The 23,045-nt window shown below is 36.4% G+C and overlaps 5 protein-coding genes across 5 annotated transcripts; 3 read left to right on the top strand and 2 right to left on the bottom strand.

The window, feature by feature from the left end:
* Nucleotides 1-6,966: 6,966 nt before the first annotated feature.
* On the top strand, nucleotides 6,967-9,083 carry BX664DRAFT_264158 (uncharacterized protein; the record flags this gene model as incomplete). Its single annotated transcript, XM_051540804.1, has 4 exons — nucleotides 6,967-7,232; nucleotides 7,321-7,930; nucleotides 8,031-8,275; nucleotides 8,348-9,083. Coding segments are annotated over 4 exons (1,857 nt in total), but the record flags the coding sequence as incomplete, so codon positions are not given.
* A 1,278-nt stretch (nucleotides 9,084-10,361) lies between these two features.
* Nucleotides 10,362-11,516, top strand: BX664DRAFT_244295 (uncharacterized protein; the record flags this gene model as incomplete). Its single annotated transcript, XM_051540243.1, has 1 exon — nucleotides 10,362-11,516. A coding segment is annotated over one exon (1,155 nt), but the record flags the coding sequence as incomplete, so codon positions are not given.
* A 1,171-nt stretch (nucleotides 11,517-12,687) lies between these two features.
* Nucleotides 12,688-18,561, top strand: BX664DRAFT_296583 (family 48 glycosyltransferase; the record flags this gene model as incomplete). The annotated part of the gene is made up of 4 exons (XM_051542209.1): nucleotides 12,688-14,883; nucleotides 15,016-16,305; nucleotides 16,369-17,946; nucleotides 18,034-18,561. 4 exons carry the CDS (start codon nucleotides 12,688-12,690, stop codon nucleotides 18,412-18,414), a joined length of 5,445 nt encoding a protein of 1,814 aa, XP_051399930.1. The 3' UTR covers nucleotides 18,415-18,561.
* On the bottom strand, nucleotides 18,561-18,960 carry BX664DRAFT_349497 (uncharacterized protein; the record flags this gene model as incomplete). The annotated part of the gene is made up of 2 exons (XM_051547603.1): nucleotides 18,561-18,799; nucleotides 18,879-18,960. The coding sequence occupies 2 exons, from the start codon at nucleotides 18,958-18,960 to the stop codon at nucleotides 18,561-18,563; spliced, it is 321 nt and encodes a 106-aa protein (XP_051399929.1).
* A 629-nt stretch (nucleotides 18,961-19,589) lies between these two features.
* On the bottom strand, nucleotides 19,590-22,037 carry BX664DRAFT_332137 (uncharacterized protein). The gene is made up of 8 exons (XM_051545269.1): nucleotides 21,910-22,037; nucleotides 21,209-21,810; nucleotides 21,017-21,128; nucleotides 20,903-20,938; nucleotides 20,189-20,843; nucleotides 19,965-20,094; nucleotides 19,833-19,876; nucleotides 19,590-19,738 (listed from the first exon to the last, which is right to left on the bottom strand). Exons 1-8 carry the CDS (start codon nucleotides 22,016-22,018, stop codon nucleotides 19,666-19,668), a joined length of 1,761 nt encoding a protein of 586 aa, XP_051399928.1. The 5' UTR covers nucleotides 22,019-22,037; the 3' UTR covers nucleotides 19,590-19,665.
* Nucleotides 22,038-23,045: the final 1,008 nt, after the last annotated feature.

The raw sequence follows: 23,045 nt of genomic DNA, 5'->3' as shown, positions 1-23,045 counted from the left end.
ATTCAAAATTCGACACAATTCAGTTCATTCATTCAAATTAACTTTTCTTTTTTCTTTTTTGTTTATTATTATAGGTCAACTATCTTTTTGATGTAAAAATTAACTGTTCTTTATCTTGTTTATCTTTGAGGCGGCTATACTTTTATACCGTAGGTAAGACAGCATGAAACAAAAAACCCACGCGTGGAAAAAAAAAAGTTGCTCCGAATCAACCAACATTCTTTTGATTATTATTTCCTACTGAACCCTTCTTTTTCTTTTTCTTTTTCTTTTTATATTATTATTATTATTATTATTATTAGAATTATATGTCTTTATCCACCAAAAGAAAAGAACATTCGGATACAAATAATGATAATGATTCAACGACTAAAACAATAGAAATACAACAAGAACATCAAGAAATAAATCAAGATAATATTGAAGTAAAATAATAATAATAATAATAATAAAAAGATATAAATAATAAAACTAACTTTTTATTGTTATTATTATTTATTTATTTATTTATTTAGATTATTGAAGCCAAAACAGCCATTATTTTATTAGATACTTCTCATATTTTTACCAAGAATGAATATATTCAATGGAGATTATCAACTTTATTAAAACCTATTACTCAAGGTGAAATCAATGAGGTAAGTGATTACAATAATAATCATATATTTTTTTATTTACTTTATTTTTTTTTTTTTTTTTTTTTTGTTGTAGATGATGCAAGTACTCTATATATCTCATCAACGAAAACATAATTGGTTGACTGAATACAAGGATGATGACAGTAATAATATTTTATTATCAACAACAACAACATCACCATCATCATCAATACCTTATCATACGGAACCTTCCAAACAAAATGATTCATCACATCCACCATTGTATTATATAATTACTCCTCGTACCAATGTTATTACTGTTACCCAGGAATGTCGTTTAGTTTATATTGTGGATTTAAGCTCAAGTTTGGCTACCGTTGGAAATACTCGTTCTCAAATCTTATTACATGAAGTCTTCAAAACGTAAACTTTTTTTTTTCTTTTTATTTATCTATAATATAATGATTTTATATATTTTATTATTATTAGTATGCGGAATTCTCTTGAAGGAGTTGTCCACCCATTCTGTTTACAAATCTCTTCTGAAGAAAGAATTATGGTAATGAATATAATAATATTATAAATTTTATTTGCCACTCAACTTTATCTCTCCCTTTCTTTACAATGATATAGATTCGACCTTTACTACGATTAACAGTTTTGGCTGATTGTTCTCAATTTGCTTCAAATGTCAACGTAATTCCAATGCTTGTCAACCATCCCACCATGCGCGTATTTCTTCAAAATGTCATCATTACATTAGAAAATATTGAACATATAGTCAACGAATTGTACAACGAATTCTTAGCTTTTCAAAGTGATACCACTTCTCATCGGAAACATATGAAACAAAAACGTTCAACGATGGGTTATGACTTGGATGTCAATGATGGTGTAGTACCTTATGACGATATGGGTGTATTTGATGCAACTTCTTTACCTCGTTCATCTTCCTTTGGTGATGTTACTTCATTAGGTCGGCATAAATTAAATAGTACTGAAGAAGAAGAACAACGACGACGACAACAACAACAAAAGTACCTTTATACAACAAAACCAAAAAAGAAATCTGTCTGGGGTATGGGAAAAACAGGTGCCAATTTATCCAGGATGCTTCATGCAGGTGCATTTGCTCTCAGTCTGTTACCTCAACAAGGACGATCTCAATTGATTATTATTACTGATGGCGCTGTGAAAGCTCATATACACGACAATACTATTTTTCGTCAATTTGCTGAACAAGATATTGCATGTCATGTAGTTTTAATCGGCTTCCCTCACAGTTTTATCCCTGGACGCAATTTTGGCTTTATTCCTGATGTTGATTCACTACGGTTCTTAACTCAAGCCACTGGTGGTACCTTTCTTTATTCTAATGAATGCATTCGTTTATCAAGACCGGAAGTTGGACCCGAGGATGGTAATCATGATCATTCTTCTTCATCTACGAATGAACAACCTGTATTTATAAAATCATCCCGAACGACCAACAAGGAAAAGGCAAAACAGAATGATCAAAATGAAGATATGCAACAAGCGTCCTCTGCTTTATACAACAATTGGTGGTGGAACTTGAATCCAAATATTTATCATCGACATTTTGTTTTACGTGAATCCAATTTGGAGAAGATCAGGACATTGACAGCTTTTCAATCATATCAACGTTCTTCAACCTCGTCAACAGCAGCAATGACATCGCCTTCTCTTTCGGAAAATATGGATAGTAAGGAAAACAAAGAAAATATGAACGATATGGACAACAATACTACATCACGAAATGATTTTAATGCAAGATACAACTTTCCTTGGGATCCTGATGGCAAAGCTCCAGACGTGGAATGGCGATTGTTACGCTACCGTGAATATGCTTTAACCGATCGATTCTCACATATAGTGGCTTCCCGTGCGAGAGAAGGCTTTTATCTACAGTCTGTCCTCTTTGATACCAATAATCATCCTATTGACAACATAACTTCAAACAAAATCGACATTACCCAGGACCGAACGAAAAAGAAACAAAAAAAGGCATCCAACGTCGAACGTATCCAGGTCACTTTGATTTTACATTGGCAACCTCATGTGATTATTGAATATCGCATCCGTGCTTTATGGTTACCACTACCAGCATCACAAGTTCAACTTCCTCACCATCGTCACCAACATCATCATCTTCTTCATCAACAACATCGCTACTACTATCGAACAACAACTTCTATATCTAATTGGGCAGATTTGTTTGCCAGGGCAAAATCACCTCGTGTTGAAGTCTTTGTACGTTCTGATGCTGAATTTGCCTATATGTTACAAAATTGGAATATTCTACGACGTCGTATTCAAATGATGATTCTACTCACATCTTCTGGTACCAACGCTACCGCTACAACTACTGAACATGGACCTCTTCTTTCTACTGCAATGATGAATCAGTTGTCTACACAATACAGTCATTTCTTCAAAAGTGAACCTCAAGCAGCTCAAGCTTATACTAAATTGGAAAAACTTAGAACGTATCTCAATTCTCTTTGTGAAGGTGATGATGCTTTGATCAGATTGACCGATCCCAATGAACTCTTCTTTTCTCCTTGGACAACAACAACAACAATAACAGCAACAACAGACCCATCTTCATCATCGTCATCATCATCATCATCATCGACTACGACGACTACTTCTCCTACTTCTGTTACTGATTTACCGGGTATACCTGATATTGATTTATTAAAAACTCGGTTTTGCTCATTCTGGGCGACTTGGATAAAGGAAAAAGAAACGCATACACGATGTTGGTATGATTTGGATTGTGTGGATATACTAGCTGGAGAAGTCTCGCCCTATATGGATCCCAAACTTAGTTCGGCATTTAATCAAGCCTTTGTTCCTAACGTGCAAAATATTATTCGACGTGCAATGGATACTATTATGACTGTCTTGGCAAATTCATGGGCTGACATTTACCTCGATAAGAAGATGGATACAGACCGCGATAACGATATGAACGATGAGAAACCTTCCGTTTTGATTAAATTTTTGCCCCCTTCTCTGACACTATCCGAAAATGATAACAATGAGGACGACAACAACAACAATAACAACAACAACAGCACAAGTACCGCTACTAGTATGACTTTATCAGCAACCTCTAGTACTACCACAATCTCAACAACATCCTCTTTTAGCGATTCTTTCGTCAAAAACAATAACGTCTTGGATATTATCTCAGGATTACAAGAACATCCCTCATTTTGTGAAGTTAGAGTGCAGCATGAATATGGCCGTTTGATTACTCTACGATTATGTTTTTTTAACGTTGACAAAACTCTTCGCCAATACACCAAAGCCTCTCTGATCCATCTCCTGAAGCATCATCCTCTTCTACATGATGGTATTTGCCTCCAGCTCTGTCATCGTCCTTTCTCAAGACTGCTGATACGGGATGATGAACATTTTACAGTAGAAGAAGAGTTAGAAGAAGAAGAGTCATCAAAATCATCAAAGCAACAACGCATAGATGATCCTACTGCTTCAAGAAAACCATCTTCAAATGGACTTCAAGGAACATCCAACGGTTCAAGTGGCCATTTGCAATTACAAAAGAAGAAAACAGCTTGGTACTTGCCTGTGGGACTTTGGTTGATGGGCGAACATGTGGTACACGACTATCTTAAGCATGCAAGTTGGTCTTGGCAAACGGATAATCATCAAGATCAATATCATCGTGAACACAATATGATGCCTGTTCATGATTTAGCTTTTCAATTCCTCTGTCAAGCAAGGTTAGATCAGGTAATAATACAAACACACACGCACGTATATACATATACATGGAGAAAAAAAAAAGTCAAAACTAAATTCCTTCCTTTCTGTGATGAAAATCTAGGGTTATCAACTCGTATATTCTCGACCCGACAATACCCATTTTTATCAAGAAGTGGTGTTACCTTCTAAGGATACATATTTGGAAAAAACAGATCATCATCAACGTTCTCGCCATCACCATCGTCATCATCATCATCATCGACAGCAACATCACGATATATTGAAAAAGGATCCCAACGATGAAGAGAACAAGAATCAGTCCTTATGTGCGATTCAATATTTTATACGCAAAGATGATACAAATGGAGGTGGCAGGATTATAACGGAATTATTCGTTGAACCATCAGCAGCCACAAACAACTATGATAATAGTAGCGATGATGAAGAGGGTGAATATTATCGATATCATAGTTATTATAATTGGATTCAAGAATGGACATTACAACCTGATCGGAAAATCATATCCCAATTGGTGACATTTGATCAAATTCATGCAATAGGCCGTGCCAAAGGAAAAGGTGATTTCAAGCGAAAAACGACCCAGGCTTCTTCTCCTTTAGCAACTACAATGGTGGAAAACGACTATGAAGTAGGTGATATGGTGATGATGCTACTGCCTGATTTATTTGATATTACGACAGTCCTTCTTACCAATCGATTTTTGATTGCATCTTTTGATTCACCAATGCTACAAGTGCCTGTTCCCAAACACAATCACAATGATAACAACTTTTTTGTCTCGCAATCGAACCAAACAACAAATTACGAGCAGCAACAGCAAAAGGCTACGGAAAAGAGTAACTCTTCGATATCATTATCGCCCTTAGGTCATTTGGCTTACAAGATTGTGAAATTACCACTTGAGGTTCAACAGTATTGTCTCCTACATCTCTTTTTTGAAACAGCCTTGGAAATGACGCTGATGGATGGAGAAATAGTTATGAAGCAACATAATGCGGGTACTTTTTTCTGGACGGCACTTTCTGCATCTGCAATCATCAACAATCTTCCTTCGAACTTTACACAAACAAAATGTTGGGTCAAGGTCTTGGATCCTCGTTCTTTGATACTTGTCTTACTTCCACAGCTCCAGGACTTGGTGACATGTTATCTCGATAAGAATACAACAAGACAACGTTATGGAAAGGAAGAAGTGCAATGCTACTTTTTTGAATGCGCACGACAAAAACCAATGCGGTCAAAACAAAAAGAACAACAACAGCAGCAAGAAGAAGAAAAAGAAGAAGAAGAAGATGGAAACAATGAACAAATGGTGGATATATATTCGGTTACCGTGGCAGAATGGATGGAATCGGTGATCAAAGACTCGTCGTCAATAGCTCAAACGGCAACATTCCTGCCAAAGAAGTTACAAATTGGCCATTTCAAACCTCGACCTTTTATTAACAACAACAACAAAACGAACGTGTCCTTTTCCAACAAAGCCAAAATCTTATTCCAACAACATATCGCTCGATTATACTCTCATGCCTTTGTACGATCCATTTATTCGACCTTACTTCGTCAGCAACAACCATCGTCTCCTGTTATCTTACCTATTCATCATCAAGATTTAGTTAAAAGTCTCGCTATTTGTCAAGAACATGTATTCAAAGTGGATCTGACCAAGTTTGTACGAATGCTCGCTTTTATGGAACTATACGGATGGTAAGAAGAGAATGAAAATGGAAATGGTGGAAGACATAGTTTATTAATCCAGAGTTCCTTTTTTGTTTTCTGTTATTTTCTTTTGTAATTTAATAGTGATACAGTGAATGAACAATGGCAGCAAGTTTTGAGTCATTCTTTCTGTCCAATTATGACAACAACGGATGAAAATGGAATGGGGTTAACAAAAGCCGATATACTTTATTACCAACCTCTGAGTTCTTGGGGTCCACTTACAACAATCCATGAAGAAGTAGCATACCTGAATGATGTTTGTGTTGCAGCTCAGACACCTTTATTCCTGGAATTTCATATGCGATCAGGCAACACTACCACCGCCCTTACGTTATCTGACCTACCCATCGCCTTTATCAAAACCATACAAATAACCGATACGATGGAGACATGCAATGAATCCTTTTTGACCGATACATTTTCAAAAAATGATGATACTGACGATAATATCACTTTACACTTGGTATGTAAATCGCTGGCCGACTCCTCTTTGCCAAATGAACAACACATCGTTCTTTCTGACATGGTCGCAAGGGTAGAATGGCTTTTTACGGAACAAGTACTTTATAGCATCTTATTGCTTCAACAACAACAACAAGAAGATATAGAAAGGGGAACAGCGACATTGATGCCGATCAACATGATGCGATATATGGAAGAACAACTAATCTCTCCACGATATCATTCATTTGTACCTTATGATACTTGTTTTCAAGTACCTTTGAAATTTGTTTCTTCCTCTCTCTCTGTATATCATTCTCTATTTATGGATCTTCTGGAAAAACAATTCAAAGATGATGGATGTATCCGTACAGATCATTATTTTTACATTACTCCGGTATTGGATACTATTTCTTCGGATACTCTTATGACTGCTGATGATGTTGCTGGCAAAGTAACGACAACAATTGTGGATGATGAAGATTATTCAGAGAAACAAACAGTCTCTCATTCTGGTGTTTACTTTCTTCTTTTGGTCGTTCAACCCTATCAAGTACAAATTCTTTACTTTTCGAAATCAGATCAATCACCTCGTATTCTTGTGGATATCGTAACAAACAAAATTTCTGCTGTAGAAAGACAAACCAATCAAAGGCTATTGTTGACTGATTTACAGGAAAAGAGATATTGCAGGTAAATTATCAAAGGGAACTTTATAGAATTATAAATATATTCATTGTTGTTGTTTTTTTTTTTTTATCTTCTTTGTCCCTTCTTATAGTCCCTATTTAGAAGCTCCATCCGTTCATGAAACATCCAGTCACCCGTCTGAAAAATCATCAGCATCAGATAGTAGCAGCAACGATGAGAACGACCACAAGGATACCATAGCAAAAAAAAACCTGGATTTTTCACCTGGCGAATTTCAATGTCCTAATGTATATCGAAAAGTGTTCCCATTACATTGGCGAGTTCCTTCAGACAAGGCGCTAAGGTACCTGAAGAACGATGTACTACGACCCTTCACTGTGCTCAATCGATCGGATATTTATGTGGTTGAAAGAGCTGGTACTATTGTCTATTGTAAGATCTATGAAAAATTGTATACTGATGACTTGACTATGGATGGCGAAGGAGATAGTGGAAAGAAAAAGGAAACTCAAGACAGCAAGAATATATTAGCTGGAACAACAAAAACTTCTCCTATAATGACAACTCAAGTATCAGTGACAACCAATGAATTGGAAATGATTGTATTTGGCTTGGAATGTCCCGATTGGATTACCTATGATTTTGTGGATCTGATTGAAAATCGACTTTTATCTGAAGTCACTTTAGTTGAACTACAAACCTTCTTTGCCCGAAATCCAACTAGTAAACCTACTCCATCGGTAAAATAATATAATAAGAAAAAAAGGAAAACAAAAGAAAAAAGGCAATTGTTTGACTCTATGAATTTTTTTTTTTTTTTTTGTTCTTTCCATTGAATAGGATGTTCGATTTATTTTACCATTGGGTGAAAAGCCTCCTCAACGACATATTCTATGTATCCCATCTTTGGTAACTCAACCTTCGTTATTACTTGGTTTTTTCAAACGGTTCTTGATGAGGGACAATATCAAGCCATTCAAAGGTCCAAGTGTTATTTCCGCCATTGATGCTTCATCTTATGGTGCATTGAAGAACGAAGATCAGTTACATGAACAACAAAATATGGATAACAACGATATGAAAAGGTAAAAAAAAAAGAAAAAGAAAAAAACACAACAGTAAACCATAGACTAACATCTGATTCCATATATGTATAGTGATATTCTACGACGTGATGATCTTTGTTTTTATTACAATTGTACCAAACGGATCCCTGGGGTTTCTAGTCCTCTTGAATTGGCATGTGGACAAGGAATGGCTGGAATATGTATGACTATACGTGACGCGACTAAACAACCTTTAACACCTTCCCAAGAAACGATTATCACTCAATTCCCACCACATCATCGCACACTAGCGTCGACTTTCCATTTTGATCCTGATCTTATTCGTCAATGTCTTGAATCCGATCTGTGTCTATCATCCTCTGTATCATCATCGGTGACAACGATTAGAGATGATCAATATCATATCTGGGTAGATTTATGGTCCATTGGCTCTGTAGATGGGACTATATTATTACAGTATATTCATAATTGTTTTCGTCAAGCCTTGTGTGATTACTTTATTGAAGAAACGGTAACCATCGATCTTGGAACTGTGGTACTCTATCAAGCGAATGCTTTACAAAAAGCCATTTTGTCATCTTCAACCAGCCGACAACATCATCCATCCTCACATCGTCAACTCAGTACTTTGATACGGAAGAAATTCATCGATTCCATCATTTATATGCTTAGAAAATCCGTTGAATGGAGAAACCCAACAGTACATTCTATCAGTACACCCGAAGGATTGGAGATCCAGCCATGGTGCATGAAGGAAGTTATCTCAGATTTGGAGGATCAATTGATACATCTGGACCCGTCATTGGAACCCACAGTGACCTGGAAACGACTGGACAATACATGCTCAAGATCAGAAATGGAAGATGATTCATCAGAATGGCTTTTATACCATGGTCGATCTGTATTTTGTAGAAACAATGTGCAAAGCAATATAAGAATGGTAGCTATCAGTGGACTTTATGAATTTGTTGAACAATTTGGTGGTATAGGTTCTTCTATTCATCGACGATCATCAATGTACCAACAGCAGCAGCAACAACAACAACAACAGCATTCTTATTATTTTCAGCATCGTCATCGTCATCAACGACATTATTACTATCCTCCTCATTATCCACAAAGACGAAAATCAAGTTTGAAAAGCAATTCTTCTAGGAAAAGCTCCACATCAACTGCAGGAGGTGAACCTGTACAGCCAACATCCATCACTCCCGCTGCTCCTTCATCGACTTGCTCTGTACAATCTGTGGCTACTGGTCTAATAACTCATCCAAATCGTTCACGTGCCTCTAGTACAAGTGATAATGGTACAACAGCGTCAGCAACGGTCCACCCACTCAACAAAACAACTGCAGAAATATCAGCAACTCCACTGGTTCCTCGTGCTGATCCGGAAAAGCATTGTTTCTTGATCATGATCATCGACGTTTGTCAACTTCATATTTATGCATATAATTGGCAAGAAAACCACAGTCAGACTATATTTCAAAATGTGATCTCTGTCGCCCATCAACAACGATTACGATCCAATGTACTTGACAATATTCTTCATCAAAAAATGGGACTTTTTCACCATGGTCCATCCATGTCATCCGTTGCAAAAACCTATGCAGAAGCAACAACAACAACAAAAACAGCATCAGAACCGTCGACTTCAGCACCATCTCCTCTTATTGGCGGTGAAGATAGTGAAACATCCAAAAAATCACGGCCTTCTATGAAGAAATCAAAATCATCTCTCAAGATTGTCACCACATCAACGTCAACAAATGCTGGAAGTCAAGATGATTACCCAAGTAGTCGAATCGATAGTATACTAGGAGTGGATATGAACATTCAACAGGTAATTCTCACGCCATGGATACCCATACCCATCTTGACGACACCGACTTCCATCGCAAGTAACACCACATCTATTACAAATCGAAGAAGGAAATGGGGTGTACGTAGAAGCTCGACAAAGGAAGGAAGCAGTATAGATATGTTCTCAATGGACAATCGCGCTTTGGATTATGTATTACTGAATGCCATGGCCGAACCCACATTATCAGCCATCACCAATACAAATAGTGCTTTTTATCGGGGAAATCGATATGATTTATATGATGATGATATCCTACGGCGTCATGGTCAACCTTTCTTGGATACTTATCGACATTATACGACTTTATGTTCCTTACATGACAAGGCTTTACGCGTCTATGCTCAGGGACGAAGACCATTGACACAACAACGACAACAACAACAAGAAGAAGAAGAAGAAGAAAATACATTGACTCAGAACGAAATGTATGAAATCATGAGATTTTCTCGTCTTTTGCATTTTTGTCGTGCACCATTCTTACTTTTTGAATCAAACAAGGATGATCAGCAACGAAAGTCGGATGGACCAACAACCAAGGAATGGTATCGGACACTTCTTCATCATTTTGTCGTTAAATATTCGGAATACCTGGAAAAATTGGACCTTCAGCTGGTGCAATTCAAGTCGGACGAGAAAGATGAGGATGATACTATCAGCCCTGATGATACATCACATTTGATTCTATCTTCGTTCGATATCGGTGGCGGGCAAACAATCGACTTTCCATCTACATATTTGCTCAAGGTATTTGATATTGGATCAATAATCTGTGAAGTGCGGTTTATTCGAACATTTGTGTCAGTGTCTTTGTATGGCTTACCACGTGAACTATCAAATACTGGGTGTGCTTCTTCTCCTATGGAAACTATTGAACGTGCTAGATTCAAGGTGTTCGAAGAAAGTATGGGACAATTGAAGCATTGGATTCATATTCATTCCTTTGTATATGACTTTCATATCTATTACCTTCAACAGCTACTCACTGAACTTGATGATCATGTATCACTACCTACTGGAATTCATCTCTTAGCCACTCTCGATCACTTTTGTCCTTATTATACGTCTGCTCAGTATGCATCAAATCGATTATTCAGTGGTGTTTATGAACTCAAGCAACAATCCGACCAAATGGATCTAAGTATTTTTTTCAAGTACTTATTCAATGAAGCTAGTCAATATGGTGTTACACGTATCATGGAAGGAAATACATGTGTTGCCGTTACTACTTCTTCTTCTTCCTCTTCTGATGTATCCTATACGTTGATTTTATGTCCTATGGAACAATCTACCACAATTGGTCAAAGTTCGACGGAATCCTCTATGCCACAAACTGTCCTGTTAAGATATTTCCTTCTAGTTGTTTATCCTTTTGATATGATGGATCAAGATGCCACCAATACTATTCCATCCTCGGTAGACAATCCATTATTAGTAAATGCTCGTCTCAAGATTGATGCTATTGTTACAAAGGTAAAAATAATGTATGATCATGATGATATATGAAAATATAAACCTTTTTTTTTTTTTTGTCTTTAGGTGATTCATGCATGTCAGCAACGATCGTATTGGAAAATGTTATATACTACAGAAAAAGGTCAAAAACAAGTATCAGATCGGTGGATGCGACTCTTGAGGAAATTTCAACATGTGTCTATTGTAGATGGTGAATATCAAGAACCGAATTTGGTACGACTATTGACTCATTTACAAACAAGAGAATCTGATATGAATAGACTATTGGATGATTTTATATGCATGTATCCTAATCGATGTCAAGATATTATCTATAAAGATGATAGGCATGTTTTGTTTTATCATACTAGATATATGGATTATATGATACATCTTTGTATTCCATTGATAAATCAAGATAGATGGATTCAAGTATGGTTAGTACGTCGTCGTGATGGTATGGATGTTATATCTCAAGTGGAGAAACAGGAGGTGGCGATTTTGGGTCAAAGTCTGTGTTTTCTTCTTTGGCGATTAGTTAAATAGGGAGGGACTATTTTAGATAGCTTTATTATCAAATAAAAAAAAATAATACATCTTCTTTTTCTTCCTATTTTTGTCTCTTTCTCTCTCTTTTTTTTTTTTTTTTTTTTTTTTTTTTTTTTTTTTTTTTTTTTTTTTTTTTTTTTTTTTTTAATCAAATGACTGGATTTTAAAAAGAAGGATCGCGCTTTAGGGATATGGTAAATGAAAAAGCGGGGTAAGAATGAAAAAGTATCAAGCAACAAGTTAATTTCCTCTGATATCTTTGCCCCTATTTTTTTTTTTTTCTTCTTCTTCATTACTAGAATAAAAAGACATACTTTTTTTTTATTTTCTTTTCTTTTTTTTTTTTTTTTCTTTTAATTGTACTGTAGTAGTGTTTGCTTCATTGGATGTCAAATGGATGTCAAGTTACCTATATATCAAACTTCGTCAGCCAATCACGATAAATCATTGATGCAGGAAGAACATGCAATGTAAGGGATGTCCAAAACGGGGACAAACGAATAAAAAATTCATTTCTTTCTCTTTCTTTTCTTTCTTATATTTCTTTTTTTTCATATTAGTCATCATGATCAATATTGTAAGTACACATATTAAATTGTTTAACCACTTCTTATTCCCTTCTCGTTTTCTTTTTATAGGCAACCAAAAGAATGAAAATGATGATCAATATAGTAATCGAAATCGTTTTAGAATACAAGCACCGCATTCATTAAATTCATCAGCCGCAGTAGCAACAGCAACAACAACATCAATTCAATCAACTATCAAACTTTATGATCAAGTCAAACAAGAGCTTCAAGATACTGGACGATATCTAAAATGTGCACCTTCCTCTGAATCCCTTTTGGCTCTTATTGGATGTGATGAAACAAAGAGGAAAAGCCATAAAATTAATTCTTCATTTGACGACAAATCAACAACATCTACTTCTATCGATGATTATGAACAATATCCTTCCTGGTATCAAGCAATTTCATCCTCATCAACATCATCTGATATACCTGACATGCTGACCATTCACAATTTGTTTTCGACATTGCAAACCAGTTTTGGATTCCAAATGGATAGTATGCGCAATATGATGGATCATTTGTTGACATTATTGGATTCTAGAGCATCTCGCATGTCAGCAACTCAAGCCATCGTCACTTTACATGCTGATTATGTTGGTGGACCTCAAGCTAATTATAGAAAATGGTACTTTTTGACTCAACTCACGATCACTGATAATGATGATGATAATGATCTGGAACACAATTGGCAAAAAACAATGGAGAATATTTCTCATCTGGATCGACTGGAGGATCTAGCATTATGGTTGATGATATGGTCAGAAGCATCCGTATTACGATTTTGTCCTGAATTACTCTGTTTTATTTTTTACTTGGCGAAACAATTCAAACAACACTCCACCTCCTCTTCTTCTTCCTCTGAACTATTCTATTTGACATCGGTGGTGACTCCTTTGTATATATTTATTCAAGATCAATCCTATTATCCATCGAACAAGCATACTGCAACGCGACAATCAAAGGAACGTGATCATGCCCAAGTAATCGGTTACGATGATATTAATCAATTTTTCTGGTCTGCTTCTTCTATCGCCACTTTACGTTCTACTCTACCAACTTCTTCTTCTTCTTCTGATGGATCTCAACTTCTGATGGATTACCCACCTCATCAACGATATACAGCCCTCGGATATGTCCAATGGAGTAACGCTTTCAAAAAAACTTTCAAGGAAAAACGTTCTTGGTTACACTTGGCTGTCAACTTTACTCGCATTTGGATTCTACATATTGTTTCCTTTTGGTATTATATTGTTCCAAATGTCTCTTTTCTCTATCTCCACTCAACACAACAACGACAACAACAACAACATTCAATCAATGATGTAATAATCAACAATGAGCTCGATGAAAAGGATAGACAACATGAATTGGCAGTCATCATCTCCATCACTGCCTTAGGAGGTGCATTGGCAACGATTTTGGTTATCTTTGGAAGTATCATGGAATACATGTATGTCCCTCTGGTCAATTGGAAACAAGTTGGGTTATTGATACGACGCTTGGTACTCTTGCTGATTATCCTGATAGTGAATGTTGCTCCCTCTGTGTATTGCTGTTGGTATGATCGTGTCAGTCTTATCGCGAAAGTCATTGCGACGATCCAATTGCTCCTTGGTATCGGTACTACAGTTTTTCTTGTCCTGACACCTCAAGCGCAGTTATTGGTACCGACCATTAGAAAAGAGCATCCTTTTCTCGAATTTTCTCCATTACGTCGACAAGATCGTATAGTTTCCATTGGTCTGTGGTCCTGTGTTTTTGGCTGCAAATTACTTGAATCCTATTTCTTTTTAGCTCTCCCCTTCAAGGATCCTTTACGATTGGTGGCAGCATTACACCTCGAATGCACCACATTTCTTTGTCAAGCCATGCCTTTGATCACCAGCGTATTGATGATACTCACCGAATTGATCTTATTTTTTCTCGATACTTACCTATGGTATGTGATCTGGAATACCGTGTTTTCAATTGTGCACTCCTTTTATGTTGGTATGTCCATCCTGACCCCTTGGAGAAATATATTCACAAGATTGCCAAAAAGAATTTATGCCAAATTGCTGGACCCTGATTCTGAAGCAGCTGGTCATCCAAAAACTATGTGCTCTCAAATTTGGAATGCTCTGATATTGTCCATGTTTCGTGAACATTTATTATCTGCTGATCATGTTGCCAAACTTTTATATCAACAGGTAAAAAAGGATTCATCCAAAAAAGGGAATAGCAGCATAGGGAAATCAATTTTTATTTTTTTTTTTTTTTGTTTTTTGACTCACACAATCCATTCTTCTTCTTTTCTTCTTCTTCTTCTTCTTCTTCTTTAGAATTCCAAAGATGCTAATTCGACTCTCAGTCCACCTACATTCTTTGTCAGCCAACAAGATAAAGCGTTCGACACAGAATATTATCCTCCTGAAAGTGAAGCTGAACGTAGACTTCAATTCCTTGCTTCCAGTCTCGCTTCACCCATGCCTGAAGCTGTTCCTGTACCACAGATGCCTACATTCACTGTCATGACACCGCATTATAGTGAAAAGATTCTTCTCTCGTTACGTGAAATCATTCGTCAAGACAATAAAGATACTCGCATCACTCTGTTGGAATATTTACGTCATCTGTATAACTTTGAATGGAATAACTTTGTGAACGATACCAAGATTATGGCTGAAACTTCTCCTTCTTCTATTCACTTGACTGCTCAAGATCAATGTCTTGCGGATGAAGCTCTGGATACATCATCAACGACATCATCGGAAAGAACAGCTACCAACTTATCATTCAACAACAATGACAACAACAACAACAACAACAACAAGGCCGATGATTTGCCGTTTTATTATTTAGGATTCAAGTCTGCTACTCCAGAGTATACTCTTCGTACTCGTATTTGGGCTTCATTGCGTTCACAGACTTTGTATCGTACCATCTCTGGATTTATGAATTATCACAAAGCTATCAAACTCTTATATCGTGTGGAAACTCCTGAACTTTTAATGTATCATGATGAATCTCGATTGGAAAAGGTCTTGGATCGTATGGCTAATCGTAAATTTCGGTTCCTGATCGCCATGCAACGCTATTCGATTTTTAGCCAAGAAGAACGCGACAATTTGGAGTTCATTTTTAGTATCTACCCGAACTTGCAAGTGGCCTATATTGAAAAGGAATCCAACGAAAACAACCAAGAATCTTATTATTCTTGCTTGATTGATGGTCATTGTGCTTTGAACGAACAAAACCAACGTATTCCGATCTATCGTATCCAGCTACCTGGTAATCCTATATTAGGTGATGGCAAATCTGACAATCAAAATACTGCTTTGATCTTCTACCGCGGCGAATATCTACAATTGATCGATGCTAATCAAGACAATTATTTGGAAGAATGTCTCAAGATCCGTAGTGTTCTTGGTGAATTTGAACCTTTGTCATCATCTTCTTCTTCTTTTTCTCCTTATGATCTATCTCAACATTCATCAGGTCCAGTGGCAATTGTTGGTGCAAGAGAATACATTTTTTCGGAGAAGATTGGCGTCCTAGGTGATGTGGCTGCTGGGAAAGAACAAACTTTTGGTACTCTGACTCAACGTGTGATGGCTACTATTGGTGGAAAGGTATAGTATAAACATAATAAAAATATCGAAAAAAGAAACTCATTCGTTTTTATTTTGTTTTAGTTGCATTATGGTCATCCAGACTTTTTGAATGCAGTCTTCATGACAACACGTGGTGGTGTAAGCAAAGGACAAAAAGGACTTCATCTGAACGAAGATATTTATGCTGGAATAAATGCCTTTCAACGTGGTGGACGGATCAAACATGTGGAATACTATCAATGCGCGAAAGGTCGTGATCTTGGATTTGCATCAATTCTGAATTTCGTCACTAAAATAGGATCCGGTATGGGTGAACAAATGCTATCGCGGGAATATTATTACTTGGGTACCAATTTACCTTTGGATCGATTTTTGACCTTCTACTATGCTCATCCTGGATTCCATATCAATAATATTTTTATCATGTTGGCTGTACAGATGTTCTTACTTGTACTTTTATTTATCGGTGCTCTTCGTTTGCCATTGACCTTATGCTCTCAAGAAAAAAAGAATGATACCTCTTGTTATGACCTGATGCCTGTTTTTGATTGGATCAAACGTGTGGTACTTTCTATATTTGTCGTCCTCATGGTATCTCTTTTGCCACTCTTTCTTCAGGAATTGAACGAACGTGGTTTCTGGCGTGCATTGACTCGATTGGGCAAGCATATGATTTCCATGTCTCCTCTATTTGAAATCTTTGTTACTCAAACTTATTGTTACTCAATCCTCAGCAACATGACATTTGGTGGTGCCAAATACATCGGAAGTGGTCGTGGATTTGCCATTACTCGTCACTCATTTGCCACGTTATACATGCGATTTGCTGATTCAAGTCTTTATATGGGTGCACGTCATGGATTGATCTTGTTATTTGCATCTTTGATTGTATGGATGCCTCATTTGATCTATTTCTGGGTCACATTTATTGCTTTGGTATTATCTCCCTTTGTATTCAACCCACATCAATTCTCTATGATTGATTTTTTGATCGATTACAAGCAAGTGCTGGATTGGTTCTTTCGTGGTCATGGCTCTGATAGCAAGACAACGGCTACCTGGATCTCTTTTTGTCGTCTATCACGAATGCGGATGACCGGTATCAAGCGTCAAGGTACATCATCGTCTATAGCCACACCTCCAAGAGCAAAACGTATGGGTGTCCTGTTTTCTGAAATATGTCTGCCATTAGTGTACTGCTCCCTCTGTATTACTGCTTATCTGTTTGCTCATGATTCTTTCTCTGCTGATGTTGATCAACACGACAACGACAAAATTAGGATGATCAAAGGATTATCTCGGATTGGTCTTCTAGCGATAGCGCCTTTAGTGATGAATGCGGGTTTATTATTGGCATTGTTCTTCTTATCTTTGCTGGTGAATCCTTTTGTGTCTTTTGTGGGGAACAAAGAAAAAAGCAAATGGGGTTCTACAATGGCAGGAATTGCACATACATGGGCTGTCATGAATCTCGTCGCTTGCTTTGGTATGATGTATCTCTTGGAAAATTGGAAAGTTCCATCCTTACTCCTGGCACTGATCGCTGTCTGTGCTACTCAACGCTTTATTGTCAAACTGCTGACTCTATGTCTCTCAAGAGAATTCTACAATGGACAATGTAATTTAGCTTGGTGGTCTGGTCGGTGGTATGGAAGAAAGGTAAAATAGATATATCTAAAAAAAGCTGTCGACTCATTTTTATTATTATTGGTTGTCGTTTAAAAAAAAAAAAAAAAAAAAAAAAAGCTTGGATGGCACAGTTTTAGTCAACCTCTTCGAGAATACATGTGTAAAATTGTGGAATGTACACACTTTGGTACCGATTTTATCCTTGTACATATGATCCTGATGGTTTTGTTTCTATTTTGCTTGGTACCTTCCATGGATCGATATCATACTTGGATGATGTTTTGGACAATGCCTAATCAGCAAGAACACACGAACACAGTATACACATTACGACAACAAAAATATCGACGACGGATTGCTCTTTGGTATGGACTTTTATTCATTCTGATCATATTAGGCATTTTGGCTATCATGGTCATTCCTTTTGTTTTGGGTCCCCATTTGGCACTTCCCTCTTCCTTCCCATTCTTAGCCCACTTCCCTACCTTCATTCAATAGTATCGTATATGGGAAAAGCAATATCAAATTTCCGAAATAAAATATCAGATTTCCGACATTTTACGGTTAAAATGAAATAATATTATCCAAAGTCAATTTTTTTTTAAAAAAGAAACAAGTTTATTGTAATAAAAAAGTAAAAATCTCTAAACTAAACCTATTTTTTCGGGACCAGTATCCTTTTCGCAATTCCTTTCACTATGGGCAAAGGAACGAGAACGCAAATTGTTGATCATTGATTCAAGTAGTCTTACTCTCGTATCCAAATTGTCTGTAGTAGGAGACTTCCTGGCGTATCCTATAATTTCAAACTCGTCATTTTGTAAAGTTTTTAATGATGGTTGGTAATTCGACAAATATGCACAAATTGAAGTCAACATGCAATCTGCAAAAAAAAAAAAAAAAAAAAAAAAAAAAAGGAAAAACACATTAGCCAATGTTCAAGCTTAGCAGTGTGATATTACCATGATAAATATCGTTCATAACATAAAACTCTCTTCTACGATTTGAAGCATTTCTACTTTCTTTGGCCCGTAAAAATAACATTTTTTTAATTGAACACCATCGAGCAAATGCCAGAAATGTTTTGTTTTCATATATAGTTATGTATTCATTAACTGTATCAAATATTTCTTGTGTAGTGACCGATTTCATTTGATAAACTTCATTGTTATTTGGATCATCGACACAAATAAATGTTATTAATGAATTAAACTACCTGTGCGTCAGTTTCTTGAAAAAAAAAAAAAAAAAGTTAGTGTTGCGTTATCACATCTTTTTCTCTTTTGGTCTACTTTTTCGCAAGGCATAACATTCAGATATTTGCGATAGGTTAAGGGATCACCAAGTATTCTTTATTTAGCAACGAGTATAGGCTGGTTTGGTGTAGTTTTGTTTTTACTGATGTTCATAGTTTAGTCGAAAATACGATAAGACTGTTGGTAGAGTTTATTTCAATTAGAATTGAATGAGAGAGAGAGAAAAAAAAAAAAAGAAAAGAAAAGAAAAAAGCTATCCTAATCCAATCTTAAATGACAAGCGCGGATTTCGACATTGATTTCATTTTGAAATGAAATGTTTCCAGAAAAAAATCGGAAAATGAAATTCATTTAAGAATGCTAAATTCAGGAAATACGAAAACGATTCCGTAAAATGTCGGAAATCTGATATTACTTCTCCCATAGTATATATATATCCATGCATATACATTTTATTTCAATTTATACTGTAACATGTCTATCCTACATTTCTTCATCCCTGCACTTTCTTTTGTTTATCCTTCCATAATTCATTTCGAAGAATAAACTTTTGGATCTTGCCAGTACTACGATACAAAAAAAATATACATATATATGTTGGTTGTTCTTGTTTTATCCCTAAAATACAATGTTTTTTTGTCTATTCTTTTGATCATTTACCTTGTTTTGGGTATACTATCTACAATCATGACATTGGACGGGCACTACATCATCCACATACACGCATTTATAAAAATGAGTTGTTGCTGTTTTAACAATTTTTTTTTTCTGATGGATTTACTATTGATTTACCTTGTAACCAGCCAAATGTTTTCTACAATGAGCCAAGACTTGATCAGGACGCAAAACTTGATTTGTACGCAATACTACATATGCATAAGGTCGTTCACCCCATTTATCATCCGGTCCACCTACTACCGCACTATCATCCATACCCCAAAAGTAGAAAAAAAAAAAAGATGAATCCTTACTTTCTTTCTTTTTTTTCTTTTTTTTTTTTCTTTTTTGGACTTTACCATTCTGAGACTTGATCCAATTGAACAATGACACTTTCCACTTCCAAAGAGCTGATGTTTTCACCACCTGAGACAATGACATCTTTACTACGATCGACAATTTCAATTGCACCATCAGGATGTCGTACAGCCAAATCACCTGACCAAAACACGCCATGACGGAATGCCTTTGCCGTTTCTTGAGAATTGTTGTAGTAACCCCTCATCACACCATTACCAGAAAGACAGATTTCACCAACAGTAATGCCATCACTAGGTACATCTTGTGCATCAGGATCAAGTACACGAAGTTCATCATTGACAGTCATGTTAAAACCCTGACGCGCCATCAGTTTAACTTGACCTTCTTGATCGTTTGGACAATGGTTCTGAAGATGCCATGGCATATAAGAAATCACAGCTGGTCCATAAGTTTCAGTCAGACCATAGATATGGGTGGGTTGAATATTGAGTTGGAGTAATCGTTTAATCACTGTACTAGAAAGTGCTGCTCCACCACAAAAAGTCGCTACCGGTGTTGGGAGTCGTGTCGCATTGGGATGATTGCATATTTCGTTCTGAACCGTTGGTGCTCCATGGTAATGTGTCACGCCTTCTTCCTTGAATATTTTCCAAATCACATCATAATCCACCTTGTTCAGCATGATTTGTCGACCTATATTATATCAATATGAGATGATGACACTGATTCCTCTCTTTTTTTTTCCAACTTACCTCCTGCTGCTATCATTCCCCAGATAAATCCCCATCCTATATAATAGAAAAAAAATCATATGAGTTATCTTTGTAGTTCTTATTCGTCACCTTTTATATTTGAAGTATGTTTACCATTGCAATGAAACATGGGACCTGTCCATAAATAAACACTTGAACTATTAATTCCAGTATGAAGACACATACTCAATGCATTGAGATAAGCACCACGATAGGTCACCATAACCTAGCAAAGGAAAAAAAAAAGAAAAAGAAGATATATGGGTAAAAGTTATCTAGTCATCCAAGAAATCATCCTTTACTTACACCTTTTGGCTTGCCTGTAGATCCAGAAGTATAATTGATAGACAAAACAGCATTTTCATCATTCAATAAAGGTAAATCCTTCCAAAGACGGCGATGAGAGGTAGTATGCGATCGCAGGAGTTGTTCATAAGGATCAAGATGAGGTTGTTGAGGGGTATCGGCAACGATAATAAATTGTAGATGAGGGTATTTTGCCAGGAGCTGTTTGATGACGACTTGCTGACTATCGATAAAGAATTGTTGCACAATCAAGACATTACATCCTGCATGACCAATCAAGTAATCTAGTTCAGTGGCGGCAAGACGTGTATTCAATGGTACAACGATGGCTCCAGCAGCGGGGACGGCATATTGTGCTTCGATAAAAATAGGAATATTTTGACAGAGAAGACCAACACGATCACCCATTTGGACTTGATAATCATCTATCAGTGCATTGGTCAGAGCCAACACGCGTTCCGTTAGTTGGCGATAGGTCCAAGTCACTCCCTGATGTGTGATGGCTGGTTTGTTTGTGAACACCATAGCACTGCGTAATAGAAATCGTAAAGGATCCATAGGTGTTATATAGGCTACTTGATCAGCCTGTCTGTATAAACGCACTTTTGTAAAAAGAAAAAAAAAGTAGGAGTGGATAAAATATTAGTCAGATGGATGGTTCGTGTGAATTATTTTTCTTTTAAAAAAGGAGAATACATTACGAGATTGAATAAAAGCAGCAGTATCATCACTGGTATCAGATAAATGATGAGCAATTGAAGCAATACGACTACTTGCAATACGTTTGGGATCATCCATAATGTCAGGCATGGTATCAAAAAAAAAAAAAAAAAAAAAAAAGAGAGAGAGAAATAAATAAAAAGAAATGAAGAAAAAGTGTGAGAAGGGAAAAAGGTTTTTTTTTCTCACTTTCGGTACTTTTTCTCGGCTGCAGTGAATTTTAAGGGATGGCTGATTGGTCCAATCAGCGGCATTTACGCTAAAACTCTGATCCACTTTACACGAAATCCAATTCATTCAAATTTACCAACTTGGAAATCTTCATAAAAGATAACTAAGGCAGCACAGGTTGTTCACCAACGGTAACGAGAAGATGTCCTTACTAGACTTGATTTCGTCATAAACATTTGTGCAGGTGCACTGATATGCTTAACCCTGTAGTCTGGTCTGCTACTATTCATTGTTACCAATTCATATAGGGCAAGGTTGGGACTATCCAATAATACTAAGGGAGTTTGATACTAATAACAATAATAAAGGTGAGAACTATTTACAGCATGAATAACATACCAATGAGAAATTTTACCTAGCTGCTTGGGAGAGAAGAAGCCATTCAGAAAAGGATGGACATAGCTTTCTGAGAAGTACCTTTCAAACTATCATATCATTGTATACCGTAAATAAACGTATAAAATAAAAATCAAAGGAATACATTCACATATAAAGAATTAAAAAGCATATCACTGACACATAGTAGGAACAAAATATTTAATGAAAAAAAAAGTAATATACTAAAGTCATAGAAAGAAAAATGACGCGTCCATCAACATTGAATAAAAATAGAGTTGATGGTATTGAAAGTGAAATCCTGACAGCCTGATTGAGTGGCCTCTCCAGCCAAATCACCATCACAATTGGTGGATGACCAAAATTTGACACCTTGACCTGTGTATTGAACTTGCACAATATTGAAACTTGAATTATCAACTACACTACAACCACATTTGCTCACTGTAAAGACATCGGGGCCATGGCAAGGAACAAAGCATTCAGGATTGGCAGGGTTAACACAAGCATTCTTGCCATAGACATAAGTGCTCTCTACGAATTGAATCAT

The sequence above is a fragment of the Halteromyces radiatus genome (genome assembly GCF_025201355.1).
Source record: "Halteromyces radiatus strain CBS 162.75 chromosome Unknown BX664scaffold_4, whole genome shotgun sequence".
Lineage (NCBI taxonomy): Eukaryota > Fungi > Mucoromycota > Mucoromycetes > Mucorales > Cunninghamellaceae > Halteromyces > Halteromyces radiatus.
Note: the sequence above shows the minus strand (reverse complement) of the source record. Positions and strands in the feature narration are given on the sequence as shown.

Excerpts from the sequence above, each read along its gene's own strand:
- BX664DRAFT_332137 (XM_051545269.1), bottom strand. The coding sequence starts at position 22,018 with ATGCCTGACATTATGGATGATCCCAAACGTATTGCAAGTAGTCGTATT. Across the intron at positions 20,939-21,016 it reads TCCCATGTTTCATTGCAATG|GATGGGGATTTATCTGGGGA; the intron begins GTAAACATACTT and ends TCTATTATATAG. Across the intron at positions 20,844-20,902 it reads GGGAATGATAGCAGCAGGAG|GTCGACAAATCATGCTGAAC; the intron begins GTAAGTTGGAAA and ends GATATAATATAG.